Source organism: Onychostoma macrolepis, chromosome 21 (assembly GCF_012432095.1).
Source record: "Onychostoma macrolepis isolate SWU-2019 chromosome 21, ASM1243209v1, whole genome shotgun sequence".
Lineage (NCBI taxonomy): Eukaryota > Metazoa > Chordata > Actinopteri > Cypriniformes > Cyprinidae > Onychostoma > Onychostoma macrolepis.
In genome coordinates, this window is record NC_081175.1 from 23,390,732 (window position 1) to 23,415,605 (window position 24,874).

At 35.7% G+C, this 24,874-nt stretch overlaps 1 protein-coding gene across 1 annotated transcript; it reads left to right on the forward strand.

Moving 5' to 3' along the window:
* The first annotated feature begins 18,438 nt into the window (after positions 1-18,438).
* On the forward strand, positions 18,439-23,266 carry LOC131529021 (hydroxycarboxylic acid receptor 2-like). The gene has a single exon (XM_058758521.1). It carries the CDS (start codon positions 20,596-20,598, stop codon positions 21,430-21,432), a length of 837 nt encoding a protein of 278 aa, XP_058614504.1. The 5' UTR covers positions 18,439-20,595; the 3' UTR covers positions 21,433-23,266.
* Positions 23,267-24,874: the final 1,608 nt, after the last annotated feature.

A 24,874-nucleotide genomic window follows, 5' to 3' on the forward strand; every position in this document is an offset into this window, starting at 1 on the left:
TCACATGTCTGAGTATCCGAGCCATTCATATAGAGGTGATTGAGTCCCTGAGTAGCTCTAGCTTCATTAATGCCTTAAGGAGGTTTTTGGCAATCCGGGGACCCGTAAAACAGATTCGCTCGGATAGAGGCACCAATTTCATTGGAGCTTGTAAAGAGTTGCAAATTCCTTCCATTGTGGATGAGAAGGCGTTGAAGCAATTCCTGTCCAGCCACAGCTGCATATGGACATTCAACCTTCCGCATTCGTCACATATGGGCGGCGCATGGGAAAGGATGATTGGGCTCGCCCGCAGGATCTTGGATTCTATGCTTCTTCAGATGACATCCTCTAAACTCACGCACGAAGTACTCACCACCTTTATGGCTGAAGTCGCTGCCATTATAAACAACAGACCATTGATTCCTGTGTCGACTGATCCAGCAGATCCTTTCATCCTAACACCTGCCACACTACTTACCCAAAAGACCAGTGCTAGTTCAGTTCCACCTGGGGATTTTGGGAAGCCTGACCTGTACAAACAACAGTGGCGTATGGTGCAAAATCCTGCGAGTACTTTCTGGGATAGATGGCGTAAACAGTATCTTGCAACCCTACAGCACCGTCGAAAATGGCAACATCAACAACCCAACATTTCCAAAGGATGCATAGTTCTGCTCAAAGACTCTCAGTCCAAACGGAATGACTGGCCCTTGGGCATCATAACAGAAACTTATCCCAGTCAAGATGGGAAAGTTCGAAAGGTTCAAGTAAAAATCATTGGGAAGGATGGACCTAAATTGTTCCTGAGACCGATCAACGAGATGGTACTCCTTCTTCAGGAAGACTCGAATAGAATATTCAGACAAACTGGAGTATAGGTTTGGCATTCCTTGAATACCAGACGGGGAGTGTGCTGTTCTACAAGAACATTCAATACTTAGTTTAATTTAAAAGTTATAGTTAGGTGCCCTCTTCTGTTCAAAGTTGGGTACTGCATGTAATGTTGTAAAGTCCTTTTATGATGACGTCATAATGACGAGTCAGATCTTCAGCAGCAGCAGAGAAGACCATGGCTGCTATCACTTCTCGATTTAAGTTGATCCGAAGGCACATTCGGTATGAAACCATTTCTATATTTGATTCTATGTGCTGTATGTTAGTCATTTTCTGTATAAAGAGCTTGTTATGGCTTATGTGATCACATCATTGTGAACTTTTTGTATGTTTACAGTTTTACGTTATTCAAAGATCGACAGTAAAGTTGAAGAAAAGATTCCTTGCGTCTGTTGTTATTGGAAGGCGTTATCTGTCTGCCAAATCAAGCAGGGCATTTGATAAGAGGGCAAAACATCTGGTCATTTGTACGTTCAGCATCAATTTTCTTGTTGGTCTTCCTACACACTCCTATATTTCATGGCTTATCATCACAGGAACAGGAAGTGAAGTTGCATCAGAGTTCTTCAACCTCAATATGTCTCTTTGTGAGACTGGTAACTGTCTGAACACTTTGTTGAGTGTTATTTATTATTGCACTGGGCTTTCAAGTTTCAGAAGCTTTGTATGCTTTTCATTTGGACTGCTCATCACTGGTCGTCCTCTGTTTCAGTGTCTGATGTGTGTTGAGTGTTACCTGGCAGTGGTTCATCCTGTAACCTTTCTGAAGTACAAACCTCTCAGATATAGAGTGATCTGCTGCACTGCTGCCTGGATAATTATTCTTGGCTCTTGTTTGTGCTACATGTTTGCAAGCCAGTTTAAAATTCATACTTATATATACTTCTACTCGATTCAGTTCCTCCTCTTCCTCTCCATCCAGTTGTTTTGTCTTGTTGCTGTTCTCAGAGCTCTGAAGCAGTCAGGACCAGGAGAGAGAGTGAGAGAGAGAAAGGAGGAAAACCATATGAAGACAAGGGCATTTTATCTCATTCTAATAACTACGGTGACAACGTCTGTTATTTATGTGCCATTTATTATCTCAGGATTCTCTTTTATTCTTATGCAGCGGTTTATTGTGGACCTTTCTTCCTTTGGTTTGTTATGTTTCATTCTGGCTGGTTTTGTCCAGCCTGTTCTTTATCTGCACAGAGTTGGAAAGCTTTCCCGTCTTTGTTCTCCATAAAACATTCTGTTGTTTAATTTTACTAAGTTTGGTTACTGAACATTTTCCTTTAAATGTTTCATTTGTAAGTAACTGTTTAGTTACAAAGGAATATGTTTATTTCTTTATGATACGGAAGCACACTAATGTGAATCAGTGTCATTTAATTGCAATACGCATACAATCCTTCACTGTCTTTTTCTACAGAAAATATAGGCAAGGCAAGGCAAGGCAAGTTTATTTATATAGCACATTTCATTCACAGTGGTAATTCAAAGTGCTTTACATAAAATGAAGTGAAATAGTCATTAAAAATAATCATAATAACAAGAAATTAAAAATAATAATAATCACAACAATAAAAACAAAGTGATTTAAAAATTGATTTAAAAAGAATTTAAAACATTTAAGAATAGAAAGTGATTATATATAGTGTAATCAGTTTGAACGTAGCACAGTGCTCATTCAACAAATGCACAGCTAAACGGATGAGTTTTGAGTCTGGATTTAAAAGTGGCTAATGTTTTAGCACATCTGATCTCTTCTGGAAGCTTTCTCATTATTTGACTTAGTGGGAGCATATACAGGCTAAACAAGAGTGGTGCAAGAATTGAGCCTTGTGGGACTCCGCATGTCATGGACGTCCACTTAGACTTATGCTCTCCTATACTCACATAATAACGTCTCCCTTCTAAGTATGACCTGAACCATTTGAGTACCATCCCAGAAAGCCCGACCCAGTTTTCCAGTCTCTCTAGAAGTATGTTATGATCAACAGTGTCAAACGCAGCACTAAGATCTAGTAGTACCAGAACTGATATTTTGCCTGAATCAGAATTGAAGCGAATATCATTTATTATCTTAATAAGCGCGGTCTCTGTGCTATGATGTGCTCGGAAACCAGATTGAAAATTGTCCAGGTATCCATTTGAGTTTAAGTAGTTGTTCAGCTGATTAAAAACTACCTTTTCAATAATCTTACCTATGAAAGGAAGATTTGATATTGGTCTATAGTTGTTCAACATGGTGTTATCAAGATTGCGCTTTTTCAGAAGGGGCTTAACAACTGCAGTTTTCAGGGAGTTTGGAAAAGTCCCAGAAAGAAGTGAAGTGTTCACCACTTCTAAGAGATCTGCTTCTAAACAGTTAAGCACACTTTTGAAAAAAAGATGTGGGAAGTGTGTCAAGATAGCAGGTTGACGATGTAAGGTGCTGTACTATTTCTTTCAAAATTTTGCTATCAATTGCTTCAAAAACAGACATAGTCACTTCTTTTTGAAATTGCGGTCGAATCTGTGTGACCTCTGCAAAAGTAGATATGCCAATCTCCTTTCTGATATTATTGATCTTCTCAGAAAAGAAGGAAGCAAACTCATTGCATTTACTGTCGGAGAGCATTTCACTGGGAATCTGACTTGGGGGGTTTGTCAGTCTCTCCACAGTAGCAAAAAGAGTGCGAGGGTTGTTTAAGTTACTGTTTATAAGGCTTGAGAAGAAGGTCTGTCTAGCTGTGGCTAGTTCCACACTGAAAGCATGAAGGCTGTCTTTATAGATGCTATAGTGAATTTCAAGTTTTGTCTTCAGCCACATCCGCTCAGCTTTTCTGCATTGTCTTTTCATACTCTGAACTGCTGTTGATTTTCTCCATGGTGATTTTTGTCTGCCATTCTTCTTGCAGACCCTTGCCGGAGCAATATCATCAATAACATTCTTAACTTTTGAGTTAAAAGAATCCAGGAGAAGATCAACAGAGTCTGCAGAAATGCTTGGTGTTAAAGATATAGCCTTCATAAATAGCACACTAGTGTTCTCGTTAATGCATCTCTTTCTGACAGAGACAGATCTAGATTCAGTGGTAACAGAGATCAATATATCAAAGAAAATACAGAAGTGATCAGATAGTGCTACATCCTTAATAACAATGGATGAAATGTTTAGACCTCTACTGATGAGTAAATCTAGAGTGTGTCCACGATTGTGTGTGGGTCCATGCACATGCTGGGTCAGATCAAAAGTGTTTAAAACAGTTATAATTTATTTTGCAGTTTTGATTTCTGCATTATCTATGTGAATATTAAAATCCCCTGCAATAGTAAAACAGTCAAACTCTGAGGAAATCATTGATAACAGTTCTGTGAACTCTTCAACAAAGGCTGGAGAGTATTTTGGAGGCCTGTACATAATGATAAACAGAATATGTGGAGCACCTTTCAGCACAATACCTAGGTATTCAAAGGACAAATACTGACCAAATGACACTTGCTTGCATTGATTAACATCTTTAAATAGAGCAGCTACACCTCCACCTCTCCTAACAGTCCTGCAGACACTTGTAAAATTAAAGTTAGGAGGGGCTGTTTCATGTAGGACTGTTGCACTGCAGCTGTCTTCAAGCCATGTTTCATTTAGAAACATAAAATCCAGGTTGTTTGTGGTTATAAAATCATTGATCAGAAATGATTTATTTTTTAGTGAGCGAATGTTTAAAAATGCTAACTTGATGGAATTACATTTGGTCTCTACAGCAATCTCAGATTGACACATTATAGGACACAGATTAGATGGGTCAGCCGTACGGCTTGAGAAGGCCTTAGACTGTCTATCACGTGATAAAACAGAAATATAGAAGGCTACAGGCACACTGGGTTCCCGCTTGTTCTGTGAACATTTGTGAATGTTGCTGCTAATATAGCGGGGACCCGACACATATCACTGAGAGCTGTTATCAGTTGGTTTTTTAGTTCACCTACAGCCGATGGAGGAGGGTTTGGGCCCTGGCGTTGTGGCAGCGGTCGGAGAGCTCTCACAGGAGGAGGAGAGAGAGCTGGGCCTGCAGTCTTTGGTGGTTGTGGGGCCCGCCGTTTTTTAGCTGATATCTGGGGGTTTGCAGCGAACGAGTGGGAGAGTTTGGTCCCAGCATACACCAGTTCCTCCATTTTCTGTGAGAAGCTTAGAAGTGGAGATTCTGGAGAGAGGGATAGTGTGTCTGGCGAGCGGGGCTCTGGCTCTGGTGTTTCCGGTGGCTGTGAAATGTTGTTCTGGCTTCCCTGGCTGTTTTCCAGATAATTGTCCTTGGGTGCTGAGTCTTGGAGCTGTTGTAGTACGTCACAGTCTGTCTGTGAAGAGCTCGTTGGGCAGGGCTCAGCCGGGATAGTTTCCATGAGGAAAGTTTGTTTTGGCTGCATGGTGTTATCAGAGTCCTTGTGGGATGTGTCAACCACAAGATGACTCTGAGGCTGACATGAAGTCATGTGCTCACCCATATTCTGTCCAGGTGTGTGTGTGCCATTGAGGCCAAGTGGATTGGCACACACCACTGAAGGATGACGGAGGGAGAAATAGATATTGTCCTTTAGGACTCTTGCACCAAGTTTGTTTGGGTGGAAGCCGTCCAGTTTAAACAGTTGTCTATGGCCCCAGAAAATATTGAAGTTGTCGATGAAGTTGACTCCTTTTGTACTGCAGGTTCTTTGTAGCCATGTATTCAGCCCAAGCAGCCGTGAAAACATGTTAGTTCCCCTTGCTGGGAGTGGTCCACTGATGACTGAACTTCAAGTCTTTGAAGTGTTTCAAAGAGTTCACTGAAATCTTTCTTTAGCAGTTCTGACTGCTCTTTCCGAATATCATTCTTCCCTACATGGATGATGATTCGATTTGCAGTCTTGTGCTTCATCAGAATGTTCCGAAGTTCCTTGTTCACATCAGAGAGGGTTGCTTGAGGAAAGCAGCATGTAGTTGTAGTCCTGCTACTGATGTTTCTGGTAATAGAGTCGCCCACTATCAGAGTCCTGGGCTCGGCTGCGCTCTGAGCTGAGTGCTGCTGTCTGCTCGACCTTGAGCGCCTGTTAGTAGCGATGTTAGCTGCTGGCTGATTTGATCCATGTTTTGTCACATTTGGGGATTCCTCACTTACATTCATTAATGCTTCAAATCGATTCTCAAGATGTATAGGGGGTTGTAGAATTCCAGTGTTTACAAGTCTTGTCATAGCCATATCTGGGGTAGAGGATGCTATGGCAGCAATACGAGATATTCGTGACAATCTGATGTCTCGAGTGCCTTTGGGTCTCGCTCCCTGTTTGTGCCATCGACTAGTCTGTCGATCAGCTTGTTCCTCTACACTTTGCATAAACTGTTGAGATTCACTAGATTCACAGGACTCACCGGCTGTATGCTGAGGGGGTCCGTGATGACGATCCGCTGTGTGTTCCACCTGTTTTGGAGGTCCAGCAAGTAACTTTGTTTCAAGAACCACAATCCTTTGTAGAAGTCTGTGGCAGTTCATGCAGCAAGTAGATTCCACAAGGGGCATTTTCTTTCCCGTCTGTTTGAATGTAGGCAGCTGTGTTTTCCCGTCTCCGGAATGTAAACTGCTGGCAGTGGGAGGCAAAGAGTCTTCTTTTTCTAAAAACTGTGTTGATTGAGCACTGTGCTGATATGCTGAAGTTAAAATCTTAGAGAAATCTGAGAAAAGTACATAAATAGGGAGCGAAGCGCAGAGCAATAAGCAGGAGCGTCCGAACAGTAGCAAAGCCGGAAGTTAGAAAATATAAACACATTCTATAGAAAATATATTGATGTATACATTCAGATCAACTCTATTTTGTGTGTGTTTATAAGATAAGGACCTGAAATCCCATCACAAACAGAAAAGAGGTACAGCGTTTATGTTTCTGACAAATTTTATATATTTGCATAACAGGAGTTAAATGTGTTGCACCTTTACAGGCCAGTTTTAGATTTATGAAAGCTGTTTAAGAAGTGTGATGTTTTTAGCCTATACAATTAAGATTATTTACATTTACATTTAATCATTTAGCTTAACTTTTATCACTTTTATTTTTTTTTATACCCTATTGTTAAGCTAATGTTTTTATTCTTTCAGAAATAAGATTACATCATCATAAACCTGTTGTCATTCTTAGTAAAAATGTTGAATGTTTTATGCATATTAAATATTGTATGTGTCTGTGAGTCAATAAGTGGACCGTCAGTTCAGTTTAATCAGAAGCTGTCTTTTTGAACCTTATGTGTATATATTTTCATCTCTATTTTTAATTAAATTTATTTATTTTTTGATGGAGTCACATGGAGTCATGCACATGTATTCATGTGACAGCTGTGAGTCAGTCTACAAAACACAGCACAGGGATATGTTGAAAATTACTGTCAAAATTTCTTCTGTTGACATGTTTTCACTTTGTTTCACTTATTCTGAATTATGTGATTTTGAAAGAACTGTAAAACATTATCTACTCTATACTTTAAAATGTCTCAGCAGATAAATAGAATTTTAATGTTTTCTAATGCTCAGCATTTTACATTACATTTTATGTTCGCTTAGGTACAGCAAAATAAATGCTGCACTTGACTTGTTTAAAGTTAGTCATAATGTGAGGCGTGTGTTCAACTAGGAGAATTAGTGATGGAGCAGGTGCCACAATGTAATATATTCTTATGTTTTCATATGCACACATTTGTAAATTTTATCAGTCACTGAAAGTCATTGAATGTTTATTCTGATATATGACTCTTTTTCAACATTACATTTGTTTAAATTATACATTTGCATTTATGATGCTATTATGTGACGTGTATCAGATGAAATCTTGCAGATATATTCTTGTGACAGCTGTGAAGTCAGTCTACAAAACACAGCACAGAGAATTACACACATCGAGAGACACTGGACATTCACTCATCAGGTGACAAACTTGTAAACTTGATATTATCTCTGTGAATGTAGACTATAAGAGTAAACACTACATTGTTATTATTATTAGAATATCAAACTTTAAATTCATTTTAAATGGACTTGAAGTGTAAATGTAAATGTACAAAATGTTAACACATTTGTTAAATTATTGAATCTTTAAAGACTGAATTCTTCATGAAACTCTAACCTTATCTGACTCAATTTACTTAGCATCACCTTACACTTTTCCCTCTATAGATTACCATTGCAATATTAGATTTTTCTTAGCTTTTGGACTGAAAGATAAACAAGGAGAAGATGAATAACTCTACAGTAAACCTCACACCAGAAGCCTCTACAAACTCCACATATGATTCAGTTCTGGTCATTTGTACGTTCAGCATCAATTTTCTTGTTGGTCTTCCTACACACTCCTATATTTCATGGCTTATCATCACAGGAACAGGAAGTGAAGTTGCATCAGAGTTCTTCAACCTCAATATGTCTCTTTGTGAGACTGGAAACTGTCTGAACTCTTTGTTGAGTGTTATTTATTATTGCACTGGGCTTTCAAGTTTCAGAAGCTTTGTATGGTTTTCATTTGGACTGTTCATCACTGGTCGTCCTCTGTTTCAGTGTCTGATCTGTGTTGAGCGTTACCTGGCAGTGGTTCATCCTGTAACCTTTCTGAAGTACAAACCTCTCAGATATAGAGTGATCTGCTGCACTGCTGTCTGGATAATTATTCTTTGCTCGTGTGTGTGCTGCATGTTTGTAATTAAATTTAAATTTCATATTTACATATACTTATACTCGATTCAGTTCCTTCTCTTCCTCTCCATCCAGTTGTTTTGTCTTGTGGCTGTTCTCAGAGCTCTGAAGCAGTCAGGACCAGGAGAGAGAGGGAGAGAGAGAAAGGACGTAATGAGGAAAAGAGCATTTCATCTAATTCTAATAACTACTGTGGCAATGTCCATTATATATATCCCATTTATTTTGTCAGGATTCTCTTTTATTCTTATGCGATGGTTTATTGTGGACCTTTTCTCCTTTGGTTTGTTATGTTTTATTCTGGCTGGTTTTGTCCAGCCTGTTCTTTATCTGCACAGAGTTGTAAAGCTTTCCTGTTTTTGTTCTCCTTAAAAAAAAACATTCTGTTGTTTAATTTTACTAAGTTCAGTTACTGAATGTTTTCCTTTAAATATTTTGTTTGTAAGTTACTGTTTAGTTGATGAATATGCTTATTTCTTTGTGAGACTGAAGCACAGTAATGTGATTGAATTTAATTTTCTGTTTATTTACAGAGATCAGATCCTCCACCACAAAAATCAACATCTCAGGAAAATGTTACAGTGTTTCAAATCAAAATGTGACTTCCTGTTATGAAACAGGTCATCATTTCATGCATATGCACTATAGAGGACACCAGGACTTAAAGCATGTTTATTGAATACGAAAGTAAATTATATATCAATATTCTTATTAAATATTACATATTATTATGAAAATCTGGCTAATTATTACTCCCATTATTGCACTTCTTTTTTCAACATGCATCTCGACAGCACATTAATATGCAAATTAGATGCAGCATATAGATTGATAACATATAGATATTGTTTAGATATAGATAATGGGAAACCATTTCATGGAAATTTTACACACATATTGCATAAAGCAAAATGGTATATCAAATCATTGTGCTATGTAACATAATTGAAAATCATCCTTATACAAAATTTTCAGCCGAGTTTTGTATAAAAAATCCTGAAGCCTAAAAATTGATCGGAGATTTAAAAATAAATAAATCCTTTTTCATGTCTATTCATGCCATTTTATTTTATTTAGAGTCCTGGTGTCCTCTATACAGAAGACAGCGTAATGTATGAATAAAATATTATTTTTCAAAAAAAAAAATAATAATAATTTATTTTTTATGCTCTAAAGTCTAAACAATGTAATGACATAAAAAAAAAAAAGCACAAACCTTTTTTTTTTTTTTTCTCTGGGTCTTAGGAGGATGAATCTTTTGCATTTGCATAGTAGGTGTTAGATGGGTTGCACCTTTGCAGGCTAGTTTTAGATTTATGAAAGCCATTTAAGTAGACTGATGTTTTTTTAGCCTATACAACTAAGATTATTTACATTTGCATTTAATCATTTAGCAGATACTTTTATCGTTTTTAATTAAATATCTAATAAGATACTATATAATATACTCTAGCTTAATGCTAAACTAATGGGTTTATTCTTTCAGAAATCAGATCACATCATCATAAAACCGTTGTCATCCATGTTAAATATGTATAATGTTGTATATGTGTCTGTGAGTCAATAAGTGGACCGTCAGTTCAATTTAATCAGATACTGTCTTACTGAACCTTATATTAAATATTTGCTTTTTTTTTTTTTTTTTTTGATGGAGTCACATGGAGTCAAACACATATATTCCTGTGACAGCTGTGAAGTCTACAAAACACAGCACAGATTTACACACATCCAGAGAGACCGGACATTCACTCTTCAGGTGACTACTCATGAGATGATTTAAAAAAAAAAAAAAAATTATATGAATGTAAAAGTTATTATTATTCATAGAATCTCAATGTTTATGCATTCAAGGAATGTGTTGAAAATTACTCTAAAATGTTCTTTTGTTGACTTATTTTCACTTTGTTTAACTTATTCTGAATTATGTTAAATTCTGCCAGTTGAGCTTTTGAAAGAACTGTAACCCATTATCTCCGTTCTTAAAAGTCTCAGAATTTCTGAATTTCTAAACAGAATTTTAATACTTTCTAATCCTCAGCATTTTACATTTTAACGCAGGGTAAGAAGAAATTTGCATACATTTTGACGGCATTGAACACACATGTCCAGTAAAACAAATGACATTTTCCCTGATGATTTTGTCATTTGTATGGTAAGTTTGCTCAGATATGGCAAAATAAATGCTGCTCTTGACTTGTTCATAGTTAGTCATAATGTGTGGCGTGTGTTGAACTGGGAAAATTAGATTTGTGATGAAGCAGGTATGCCTATATTCTTATGTTTTCATATGTTCAGGAGAAACAAAAACTTGTGAAACAAATTTACAGATGGAGATGTAAACACAGCATTTTAGTTCAGCTTTCCGTGTAAAATGAACAACAAGTCAAACGCTAACCAGTTTTTCACTGTATGCATTTTTTAATGTTGAATTAGGGCCCGTTCACCTTTCCACTGCGTTATTTTTTCATTGTTTTTCTATGTAAACATTCTAGAGTCTAGAATGATGTGATTGTCTTTTGCCTAACATCTTTTGCATCATCTCATGCATGACACAAAAAAAAGCGTCTCAAGGAATTTTTCCTTCATTCTACTGCCTGTGTCTTGCATTTTTCAAAGCAAAACCGTGTTCTTTGTAAAAAAAAAAAATGCTGCATATTTTGGATTTACAGTGATTTATTTATATGCAGGCCTATTAAGCACTATACCAACTCCAGCCTCTGTTGATCCCCTTAACCAGATGGTCTATTTTAATGCACTCCCTTTCATTTTGTCCCTATAGATCACAATATTTCAGTTTTACACATATGTTTCGTTATCTTCATGGGCAGAGAAGACAGGAAAGGAGAAAATGAATAACTCTACAATGAACTTCACCTCATCTGTAGTGTTTACAAACTATAGTCTACAAACTACTCAGTCCAGTGCGCTATGGGAAAATGTGAAATCCGGTGTACACTGCATCAATTTCCTGTTTGGTCTTCCTACACACTCCTATGTTATATGGCTCATTGTCACAGGATCAGAAAATGGAGTTGCTTCAGGATTCTTTAACCTCAATCTCTCTGTTTGTGAGATTGTTAGCTGTCTGAACTCTTTGTTGACTGTACTTCTTAATTGTCCTTGGTTTTCAAGTCTCACAATACTAGCATTTTTTTTAATAGGACTCTCCATCACTGGTCGTCCTCTGTTTCAGTGTCTGATGTGTGTTGAGCGTTACCTGGCAGTGGTTCATCCTGTAACCTTTCTGAAGTACAAACCTCTCAGATATAGAGTGATCTGCTGCACTGTGGCCTGGATAATTAGTTTTGGCTCCTGTTTCTGCTGCTTATTTATTTTAGTCTTACTTAACTTTTATATATATGCATGCATAAACGCGATTCAGTTCCTCCTCTTCCTCTCCATCCAATTGTTTTGTCTTGTGGCTGTTCTCAGAGCTCTGAAGCAGTCAGGACCAGGAGAGAGAGTGAGAGAGAGAGAGGAGGAAAACCCCATGAAGAGAAGAGCATTTTATCTCATTCTAATAACTACTGTGAGCATGGCTATTATATATATGCCATTTATGATCTCAGGATTCGTTTGCATGATGACACAGCGTTACATTAACGAACCTTTATCTTTTGGCATTGTTTGCTTTATTCTGGGTGGTTTTATTCAGCCTGTTATTTATCTGCACCGGGCTGGAAAACTCTCCTGTCCCTGTTCATGATAAGTGTGATATTCAAAATGACATATCCTTATTTTTCTATTTTCTTTAATTTATGAATGGGAATATGTCAGAACATGTTAGTGTGTTCATTCAGCACTCTGCATATTTTGAGAGATTGTCAATGAATGACATATTTTATTTTAAAATATTTAAACTGGAAGTGTACATATTTTATATTCAGTGATATAAAAAATATTTTTCTGTCTGCAGAGAAATTGAAATATTAAGTCTAGATAAGTGAGTCTGAGGAAATTAAAACTATAGTGTGGTCAAAGTTTTCTTTCTTTCTTGATTTTCTTGTTTTAATTATATCACATAAAATGGATATCAATATTGTCATTTATTAAATAAAGTGTCTGATATGTGTTGAGCGTTACCTGGCAGTGGTTCATCCTGTAACCTTTCTGAAGTACAAACCTCTCAGATACAGAGTGAGCTGCTGAAGAGTGACCAGTTTTTTTATAAAGTTGTTGTACACGCTAGTTAAAGGAGTAATTAATTGAATGATGAAATCAACGACCTTGTCCTTTAAGTTGGTTAATTGTGTAAAAAGTTATTTGCTGATCCATTTGCAATACTAAATCATTCAGTTCCAGTGTTTAATCAGAAATATGTTTTAAATACTGTTTGTTTACTTTCAATGTTTGCATATGTTTTATTTGACATGTAGTGAAATCATACACATAATTCATGTGAAAGCTGTGAAGTCAGTCTACAAAACACAGAACAGAGATTTATATACACCCAGAGAGACTGAATATTCACTCTTTAGGTGACACATTTTCCATAAATGTAGACTGTAAATACAAAGACTGTAATTATTGATTGAATCAATACTTGAGTGCTCTGGTTATTTATAATGGAATGCATGGGAAATTGTACTTCAGATCTCACTTTTTGTATGCTTGTTTTGACTTGTTTCATTCAGTCTGAATTATGTTAAGTTTACCGTGCTTGAGAGTCAGAGATGGGTATCAAAGTGACCATTTTATATTGCATTTGTCATTAGCATTGTCACAAGCTTTCCCTCAAATCAGCTCAAATCAGATCATTTGCTATATGTTGATAACAGATTTGGAAAAAGGTGATCATTAAGTTTAAAGGGATTGTTCAAGCAAGCAATGAAAATTCTGTGATCATACTATTCTGTGGACAACAAAATGAAGACATTTTGAAGGATGTATGAGTCCAAACAAAATTGACCTATTTGACTTTAATTGCATAAACAAATAAAACACAGAGACATTTTTTAAAATATAATTTGTTTCACAGAAGAAATAAATTCATTCATATTTGGAATGACATAAGGGTGATGATTTTCATTTTTGATTAAACTATCAGTTAAAACTATTATTTAAACAAGGATTATTAAACTCAAACTTTATCTTGTCCATTTTTTTTCCATAGAACGTTTTCATTTTCTGTGAGATTTTGGAACTGTGGAACAGTTAAGAAGATGAATAACTTTACAGTGAACTCCACAATATCTGGATCATCTACAAACTCCACAACTTTTTTCTTTGGGCTAATGGACATTCTGGACATTTTCAATTTCCTGTTTGGTCTTCCTACACACTCCTATGTCATATGGCTCATCATCACAGCATCAGGCAGTGGAGTTGCATCAGAGTTCTTCAACCTCAATCTCTCAATTTGTGAGATTGTTTACAGTCTGAATGCTGTGTCCACTTTAAACAATTGGGATCTAAGTCTCAAAATATTATCACGTTTTTTAATAGGACTTGCCATCACTGGTCGTCCTCTGTTTCAGTGTCTGATGTGTGTTGAGCGTTACCTGGCAGTGGTTCATCCTGTAACCTTTCTGAAGTACAAACCTCTCAGATATAGAGTGATCTGCTGCACTGTGGTCTGGATAATCACCCTTGGCTCCAGTTTAGGATGCATGTTTACTTTAGGCTTGTTTTATATTTATTCATGGTTCTTCTCGCTGCAGTTTCTCCTCTTCCTCTCCATCCAGTTGTTTTGTCTTGTGGTTGTTCTCAGAGCTCTGAAGCAGTCAGGACCAGGAGAGAGAAAGAGTGTGGCGGAAAACCAAATGAAGAAAAGAGCGTTTTATCTTATTCTAATAACGACTATTAGCATGACTATTATCTATGTGCCATTTATTATCTCAGGATTGTTTTTCATTCTAACACAACAGTATAATGAGGAAATCTTTACTGTTGGATTATTTTGTTTTATTTTGGCTGGTTTTGTTCAGCCTGTTCTTTATCTGAACCGCGTTGGAAAACTCTCCTGTCTTTGCTTTCGTCAAGTTATTTAGATTTTACTAAGTCTTGTTTTATTTTTTCCATTTCAATCAAATTGCTTCTTTTTTATTTATTTTATTGTTTATGATGCCAGAATATGTAAGTATATTCACATGAATGCAGACAAGATGGGACAGATAATGTCATGTATATAAATATGGTGAAAATGTCACTGTTTTTTATGATTTGTCTGTAAACACACGCATGATATAATAAAATGATGCATGGAAAAGAAAGTGTCGGCAGTCTCAGTGAGTTCATACATTGCTAATTGTTGCTGATTATATGATGCAATGTGCATATTAAAACAGTTTCCATTGCAGTTCATTATTACGAACAATAAAACTGATTATTTGTCAAATTCAAATGATGTTGTGAATTATTATTATTTTTTTTTTTTTGTCAGTATGAGCAGGTCTAAATTTTATTTTGATAGTTTATCTGGTTAATGAAATAATGGAGCATTGCTATAGTTTATAACAACATTCTCCAACAGAAGAATGCCACTTAGTTGCAAGAAATTCCAAGTCAAATCTTTATTATATATTTTACTTTTACCAACAACACATTTAACCTGTGATTGTATTTCTAATGGTTGAGATGTGCAGTCTACCAATTACTTTAGAGCGACAGATTAGGAACATCTAGGAGATTTTAAAATCATGTCAGAAAGTGTCAGACCATTCAGATGTTTAGTAAGATATATGACATATATTTGAATATGTGATATAAATGTTATGAGGCAGATGAAGTCATGCACATATATGCTTGTGTCAGTCTACAAAACAGCACAGATTTATACACATCCACAGAGACTGGACATTCAATCTTCAGGTGATAAAATTCCTCTTCTACACTATTTTCTGTATGAATTTTGACTGTATAAGTAAACTCTAAACACTAGAAAATCTGACTTTAAAGTCTTTTTTTTAATTTAATTTAAACTGGATTTAAATTGGGTCTTTATCCTATTATGTATTTTAAATTTACATTCAAATCCAACATCTTTGACTTTGTTTCACACAGTCTGTATTATGTGAAGTTTGCTATAATAATGATGAAATGAAAGATATAATAGAACCCGTTCCAAAGAATGGCCCATTTACTTAACTATTGTCTTAACAACTTACATTTTACATTTACTTTTGAGCATTCTGTGTAAACCTGAGGCTATGTGTTCTTCAGAAAGAGATAAGTATCATGTTGAGCATTTTATATCTTTCATGCTTGAAATGAATGTGCCCCATTTAACTATTGTGTTCTGTTAAAATGGGACAGCAGCTAAATAGCCTTTTGATGAAATCAGATGCTTTGCAAATCTCAAGCAGATCATGATTTTTTCGCAATATTTTACTTTATGATGTTGAGTTGTTTCTATTAGACATTTATATGATACTGTTTGGACCCAGAAAATAATGCACCCTGCATTTCCATGAGACTTGATGTTACTACACAAATGATATTGTATTACATATTTCCCTGAAACTATATTCATAGAAATACATTAAGAGCATGGTGAAATCAAAAAGTAAATATTACGTAACAAAACATGCTGTAAAACCTTTCAAAACAGCTTTGAAGCATTAAAATTTAGGTTAATGTGCATATACATTTTTTTCCCCACAGAACACTTACATTATCTGTTAGATTTTGAGCTGAGGTACAAACAAGAAGGAGATGAACTGTACTGTGAGCATCATACCTGAAACATTTATGTTCTCCACAACTCAACTTGGACCCCTGAAAATTTTGATTTTTTCTGCACAGCTTCAATTTCTTATTTGGTTTTCCTACACACTTCTATGTTGTATGGCTCATCATCACAGGAACAGGAAGTGGAGTTGCATCAGAGTTCTTCATCCTCAATCTCTCTGTTTGTGAGATGGTCAATAGTCTGAACATTTTCATCCATGTACTTGACGACTGGTTTTCAAGTCTCAAGACATTAAAATATTTTACATTAGGGCTAGGCATTACTGGTCGTCCTCTGTTTCAGTGTCTGATCTGTGTTGAGCGTTACCTGGCAGTGGTTCATCCTGTAACCTTTCTGAAGTACAAACCTCTCAGATATAGAGTGATCTGCTGCACTGCAGCCTGGATAATTGTTCTTGGCTCCTGTTTGTGCTGCTTGTTTACTATAGTCTCATGTAACTTTTATGTTTATGTATGCTGCTTCGCACTGCAGTTCCTTCTCTTCTTCTGCATGCAGTTGTTTTGTCTTGTGGCTGTTCTCAGAGCTCTGAAGCAGTCAGGACCAGGAGAGAGAGGGAGAGAGAGAGTGGAGGAAAACCACATGAAGAGAAAAGCATTTTATCTCATTCTTATAAATACTGTGAGCATGTCTATTATATATATTCCTTTTACTATCCCAGGATTCTATTTCATTCTGACTCAGCGTTATATTCAGGAACCTTTTAGTTTGGGGTTTTTTTGTTATGTACTGGCCGGTTTTGTTCAGCCTGTTCTTTATCTGAAGCGGGTTGGAAAACTTTTCAATAAAGCATTTAGTTGTTTAGTTTTTAGAAGTTAAATTACTACAACTTTTTCTTTTTAACAACATTTATTTATTGAGGGGAAGAGTTGTACATTACATTGTTTTTTGTTTTTTTTCAAATGAATTGCATTACTGTATATTAGTATTAATGACTCCAGCACATGCTGGATAAAGAATAAATTCATTCTGAGCACAGCATGTTAATCAGATATTATGATTGCTACATGGATTATGGATTGTGTATCCAATAAATTCATATTGAGGATTGCCACTGCGATTGTTGCGTTTTAATTTTGACACAATGTGACAAATGTGGCACAGAGATTTAAACACATTCGGTGATAAACAACTATTTTCTGTGTGTGGCTATAAAAGTAAGCACTTGGCTGTTATTATTAGAGGGCACCTATTATGCCCCTAATTACAAGATGTAATATTGGTCTTGGGTGTCCCCAGAATGTGTCTGTGAAGTTTCAGCTCAAAATACCCCACAGAAATAGATGGGGTATAGATAAATACCAAACAGCTAGAAGTAACATGACTGAGAGCGAGAGAACCGGTGTTCAGCCGTACATGTGTTAAGCCAAACAAACCAAAAGTGATTGAAACAGCACGATGTTACAGAGCTCGCGTCGCGCTAATCTCACCAGCATGGTGCTGATTAATTAAAATACTTTGATAACGTACAAACACAAACACGGTTAAAAAGTTAGTCACGCATTATAACGACATGATATCCACAAAGCAGTCTGGGGTGAAATGGGGATTTGCTCAAAAATCATAAAATAAACAGTATGACACTCGCTTCTTCTGGAGGTGAAGCTAGATCCATCTTTCAGGAACAACTGTTTTAGCAAAACTATTTTTATTTTTAAATTAAATTGCTCAAATTAGGATTACATTATCATGTAAATATTTGTCCAATTTTTATCTAAATAATTTAGCTTTTTAAAAAAATACTTTTTAAAATGCCAAATTGTATATGACATATATGATTATTTATTATGTCTATATTTATAATTAATATAAATAAATTAATAACGATGAATTAATAAATAGGGTCTGACATTAATTAGGCTATAATCTATTAATTCATCTGTCTAATCATGTCTAAAAATATAATAATTATGTCTACCAAGCTCTGATAATGTATGGAATATTATATTAAAAGACTATCCAAATTTTAATAAAACAATAGGCCTATACCTTTATAAACATGGATGTGTCTGTCACTTTAAAGCATTGGTCTCAAGCTCAATTCTTGGAGAGCCATGTCCAGCTCTGCACAGTTTAGCTCCAACCCTAATCAACCTGATCCAGTTAATGAAGTTCTTCAGGATCACTAGAAACTTCCAAGCAGGTGTGAGATGGAGCTGGTTCGAGCTAAACTCAGTGCATTATGGTTATATACACTCAGTGAAATTATTATTATTATTATTATTTTAAGTAAATGAAGTATTGTAAGCGTTACATACACTTTTCCAAACAAAACAAATTATTATTATTAATTTTTTTTCGGTTCCTGTTCACTCAGACAAGTCTGTCCATTTTTTCCTCAAGTTAATATTTTACCTTTAGTATTTGCTGTTGCTTTAAGTGACGTGTAGCAGATTAAATCATGCACATATATTGTTGTGACAGCTGTGAAGTCAGTCTACAAAACACAGCACTGGGATTCACATACATACAGAGAGACTGCACATTCACTCTTCAGGTGACAAACTTTAGATTAATTTTCTTGTTTCAACATTTTTGTTGTGATTATTGGCCAAAGTCTAGGAGTATTTAAGATGGTTTCATTTTTAAATCTATAGAATTTACATTTGTGGTAAAAACTCTGAAAGGCAGTTAAGTGAACATAAAATAACAGAATAGAATGTGAAATACTTTATTTGAATTAATAGAGCCATTTCATGTTCTGAATTAATTTAATATTGGATTGCATATTTATGTTATTTGGATGTATCAAAGTGACTTATTAAAATGACCTGGCTGTAAATGTTAAATATTTAAAATTGATGTTCCCATAATTTAAAATTTAGTGGAATTTCACACAGTTTGAAAACCTAAGTTTTAAGTAGCATTGGTTGGTTTAATACAGTCTGAATTTTAAATTCTTTTTTCCTACTGATCACAGCTGCTTCATTTATGTTTTGAGTTTTTGAGCTGAGAAGACAAAAATAGAGAAGATGAATAACTCTATAGTGAACTTCACCACATCTGTAGACTCCACGACCATCAGGCTTGTGGAAATTCTGAACATTTCTATGTACAGCATCAGTTTCCTGTTTGGTCTTCCTACACACTCCTATGTTATATGGCTCATCATCAGAGGATCAGGAAGTGGATTTGTGTCAGAGTTCTTCATCCTAAATCTCTCTGTTTGTGAGATTTGTAACTCTCTGAATAGTTTGGTCTGTATATTTGACATATTTATTTCATTTAAACATTTTGCAACATTTTTGTCAGGTCTAGCCATCACTGGTTGTCCTCTATTTCAGTGTCTGATCTGTGTTGAGCGTTACCTGGCCGTGGTTCATCCTGTAACCTTTCTGAAGTACAAACCTCTCAGATATAGAGTGATCTGCTGCACTTCGGCCTGGATAATTACTCTTGGCTCCTGCTTAGGCTGCTTGTTTACTTTAGACTTATTTTATGTTTATGTATGTTTCTTTTCACTGCAGTACCTGCTCTTCATCTCCTTTCAGTTGTTTTGTCTTGTGGCTGTTCTCAGAGCTCTGAAGCAGTCAGGACCAGGAGAGAGAGTGAGAGAGAGAGAGGAGGAAAACCACATGAAGAGAAGAGCATTTTATCTCATTCTAATAACTACTGCGAGCATGCTTATTATATATGTGCCATTTACTATAACAGGATTCTATTTCATTCTAACACAACATTACATTAAGGAACTTTTTTCTTTTAGTATTATTTGTAATGTGTTGTCTGGTTTTGTTCAACCTGTTCTTTATCTGCACCGGTTGGGAAAACTTTTATTTTCATAAAACATTAAACTTTTTCAAATTTCTGTCTTTGCTCCCCCCCCCACAAACATGTTAGTGTGCGCCTATGTCTTTTAGTATTAGAGAGATTCCCTGTCAGCTCTATTTACTTGTTTTTCCAACAAACAGCTCCATCTTATTTTTTTTATTGTCAATGTTTGCATATTTGATGGTCATGTGATGTGTGGCAGATGAAGTCATGCACATATATTCTTGTGGTAGCTGTGAAGTCAGTCTACAAAGCAAAGCATAGATTTTTATACATATGCAGAGAGACTGGACATTCACTCTTCAGGTGACAAACTTTTAATTAATTTTCTTACTTTCAGCTTAATAATATTCAAATTATTATTATAATTTTTTTTTGTTGTTGTTGTTTAGATTTTAGATTTATATTTGTTTGCATTTTTCTTATGTTATTTGGATGCATCAAAGTGACTTGCATTAAAAATGACCTGGCTGTAAATGTTAAACTTTTTTTTATTTTTTATTTTCACTTCTTGTTTCCTGCTGATCACAGCTGCTATATTTGTTTATATATTTATAATTTTTTGAGCTGGGAAGACAAAAAACAGAGGAGATGAAGAACTCTACAGTGAACTTCATCACACCTGAAATATCTGCAAACTCCACAACTGATCTAAACGTGATACTGGACAGTCTGAACATTTGTGTGTACAGCGTTAATTTCCTGTTTGGTCTTCCTACACACTTCTATGTTTTATGGCTCATCATCACAGGAACAGGAAGTGGAGTTGCATCAGAATTCTTCATCCTCAATCTCTCTGTTTGTGAAATTGGTACCTGTCTGAACTGTTGGTTCTGCATACTTAATAGTTTTATTTCATTTTCACGTCTCACAACATTTTTGTCAGGTCTAGGCGTCACTGGTCGTCCTCTGTTTCAGTGTCTGATCTGTGTTGAGCGTTACCTGGCAGTGGTTCATCCTGTAACCTTTCTGAAGTACAAACCTCTCAGATACAGAGTGATCTGCTGCACTGCTGTCTGGATACTCACTCTTGGCTCATGTCTCTACTGCATGTTTACTATGGTCTTCTTTTATAATTATGTATGTTTCTTCTTTCTGCAGTTCTTTCTCTTCCTCTCCATCCAGTTGTTTTGTCTTGTGGCTGTTCTCAGAGCTCTGAAGCAGTCAGGACCAGGAGAGAGAGGGAGAGAGAGAAAGGAGGAAAACTACACAAAGAGAAGAGCATTTCATCTCATTCTAATAACTACTGTAAGCTTATCTATTATTTATGTGCCATTTACTATCTCAGGATTCTCTTTCATTTTGACACAACATTATATTAAGGAACTTTTTTCTTTTAGTTTTATTTGTACTGTGCTGGCTGGTTTTATTCATCCTGGTCTTTATCTGCACCGGGTTGGAAAACTTTCCTGTCTTTACTTTCCATAAAACATTCTTTTTTTTCTTTTCTTTTTTTTTTTTCAAATATCTTTTTTCCTGTTCTTCCATGACCTCAAAACATGTTATTGTGAGCCAATTTCCTTTAGTATTATATAGATTCACCATCAACTCTATTCTGTGTGTGTTGTTTTATAGTTGTTTTTTCCAATAAACAGCTCTGTTTATAATTTTTATTGTTTTTCTTCCATTTAGTGCAATATAATATTTCTTTAAACTTGAAATTCTGTCACATGCATTTATTGGATATCTTTAATTAAAAAAATAAAATAGAATGTGTTGCAGGTATTAAATGTTGCACCTTTGTGTGCTGGTTTTAGATTTATGAGAAGACTGATCATTTTTTTAGCCTATCAAAATAAGATTAATAATAACTTTTTTTTTGAATTATTCATTAGACAATAATGAAGCACTCTTCCGTGCTGTTATTTTGTGTGTTGTGTCACATTTACAATGGGCTGGAAAACTCTTATTTTTTTAAACTCAGAAACTAATAAAGCAATAAGCCCTAAGAAGTCGTGGCTTACAGTGAATTTATAACAGCTAAGGGGCAAGACGTTAGGCATGATGCGGAGTGGAAGCGGTTATAAATTTACTGTAAACCACGGCTTCACAGGGCTTATTGCTTTTTATAAAATGGTTATTCCATATACGTAGCAAGGTTTCCCAAAATAAAACAGAGCAAATAAAGTCTAATGATATTAATAAAAACATAATTCTTCCGCCAAACAATGTAGTTCCTCAGAAACCATTGTGGTTGCAGCAAAGTGGTTGATGAGCAAACACACAGACGTAAACAAAGGTGTATGTTTGTAGAGTAATTTACAACAGCGTCGAACACGGCTCGATCAATCAGAATCAAGGACCGGTGTTCTGACGATTTTGCTACCTGCTCAGATTGTGCTACCTCCCATTAAAAAGAGAGGTAGCACAAATCAATAGCGAAAAATGCTACCTATCAGATTGTGGTACTAGCATCTTATTCATGTGGTTTGAGGCTGTTTTTTATTGTCCATACCTACCCCTACCCATTCATACATACCCTTACTTTAAACAATGCAAATATATTTTTGGTAGCACAATCTGATAGACAAGATGTTTTGTCAGTACACCAGAACTATCCGTTTTATTAACTTTATTTTATCCTTTTGTAGCCTATAACTTCAACCCATTCTCACTCCCAAGACGTCAAAAACTGAAGCATGGTCAAACGCCTTTCGCGTCACTATGAAGACGTCAAAAGTGCCCCTAGGCGTCAGTATATGACAAAATAGGAACTCCATTGCTTTCCATTGCTTGCTTTATGCGTCAGGTCAAGACGCTTATGGAAAATGACAACACGTTCTCCTCCGTTGTTTTCAGTTGTTTGTCTTAGTTTAATGGTTTGCATGCATTTGTAAAAATATAAATCATTTTATATACATTTATACTTTTATTGGAGCACCTAACCCACCCCTACCCTAAACCTACCCACTTCTGAACAACATAAAACACCTAACAGGCAAATGTAAGTGCAGTCACCGGTATTTATTGCAAAAACTGCCCATAAACAAGCAGTATAAAAGCATTACAAACAAGTCGTGCTGCATTCCAAGTCTTCTGAAGCCATACGGAGTCTTTATGAGAAGAAGAGAGCCAAACATAAGGTTGTAATCGCTGAAAATGATCCCGCTCCGTTAACGCGCTCGCATCACATTCAAAAAGATACTCCCATCCCGTAGCATGACGCAATTGGTCACGAGACACAGAAGAGCCAATAGCATTTCACAACCAAGGCTGACATAAGGCTTCTTCTGGCGGCATTTTTTTAATTCACGCACAGACTGCAGCATAAAATGAGTTTAACAGCGGATGGAGACGGCGATCGCGTCTACTCCTCTCACATATCAAATGTTTTGCCTCGGAAGACTTGGAATATTAATATTTTTTTTAATAAATTATGACGGTAGTTGTATCTGCCTGTTATATCTTGTGTTTTATTGACAAATGGTAGGTTTAGGGGCAGGGGTTGGGTTATGTGCTCATAAATGTGTAAATAATGTAATATAAATAAAACTGTTGTGGCTGTTTACATTGAAAAATCACACCCCAACATATATGCAATAATGGCACTGTTATTACCCAATATATAATTTAATTATGACGATAAAATTCCCAGTATGGCGTCGGCATATTGACGCTAAGGGTTTCCTATTTAAAGCAACGGAGGACCCTGCAAGTCGAAAAATGACGCTAATGGGTACCTTGAGCGTCAAAAAGCGACGCCAAGTGGTCCTGACCAAACTTCAATATGTGACGAGTTGGGTGTGAGAATGGGTTGATAACTTACATTACTGGGTGTGTTCATTTTACACCAGTTCATCTGTCTATCTGTGCATTCGTGATGTGGAGACTTTCAAGAGACTTTTCCTTCATGTTACATAGCGAGATTGAATTTATGAGTGAGTCTTTGAACCATTCGGTCATTCGATTGGTTCAAACATACTGATTCATTCAGGAAAGACACACCATCACAGTGTTTTGTTTAGAAATGCTTTTGATCCTTCTTTGACCTTTAATGGAAATAATTGTGTTGGTAGTGTAAACTACTATAATCATGGCGTATCTAAAACAGAAGTTACTCAATATTAAAATCACATATGTCATTATCTAAATTTCAAAATTGTACCCTTCCTCTTTAAGAGCTTTGTGGTAAAAAGTTACATTAACCAAGCAAACAGCGAGAAGAGAGACACAAACTGCAAAAAAAAAAAATATATATATATATATATATATAGTATAGGCCTATAGTATTTGATGAGAAAATAAAATGTGACCCTGGATGACAATTTGTGTCAATTTTTCAAAATTGAGATTTATACATAACCTGAAATCTGAATAAATAAGCTTTCCATTGATATATGGTTTGTTAGGATCGGACAATATTTGGCCGAGATACAACTATTTGAAAATCTGGAATCTGAGGGTGCAAAAAAATCAAAATATTGAGAAAATTGCCTTTAAAATTGTCCAAATGAAGTTCGTAGCAATGCATACTACCAAACAAAAATGACGTTTTTATACATTTAAAGTAAGAAATTCACAAAATATATCCATGGAACATGATCTTTACTTAATATCCTAATGATTTTAGGCATAATTTTGACCCATACAATGTATTTTTGGCTATTGCTACAAATATACCCCAGCGACTTAAGACTGGTTTTGTGGTCCAGGGTCACAAATGTGTAATCCCAGCTAACAAAAATACGTAACTGTTACGTCGTGTGTTAGCTGGGATGCTAGAAAATGTTATTTGAGACAAAATTGCTTGGTTTATTTAGTGGCTGGATGTCGTATTTGATTTTAAGAATTTGCTCAATATATTGACTGGACTTCCATCGCATGACTGGTACTGGTAGGATACTGCAATTCATCTTCATGTTTTCATAAA

What these genes read in the sequence shown, in the direction of transcription:
- LOC131529021 (XM_058758521.1), top strand. Translation starts at nt 20,596, where the DNA reads ATGAAGAACTCTACAGTGAACTTCATCACACCTGAAATATCTGCAAAC.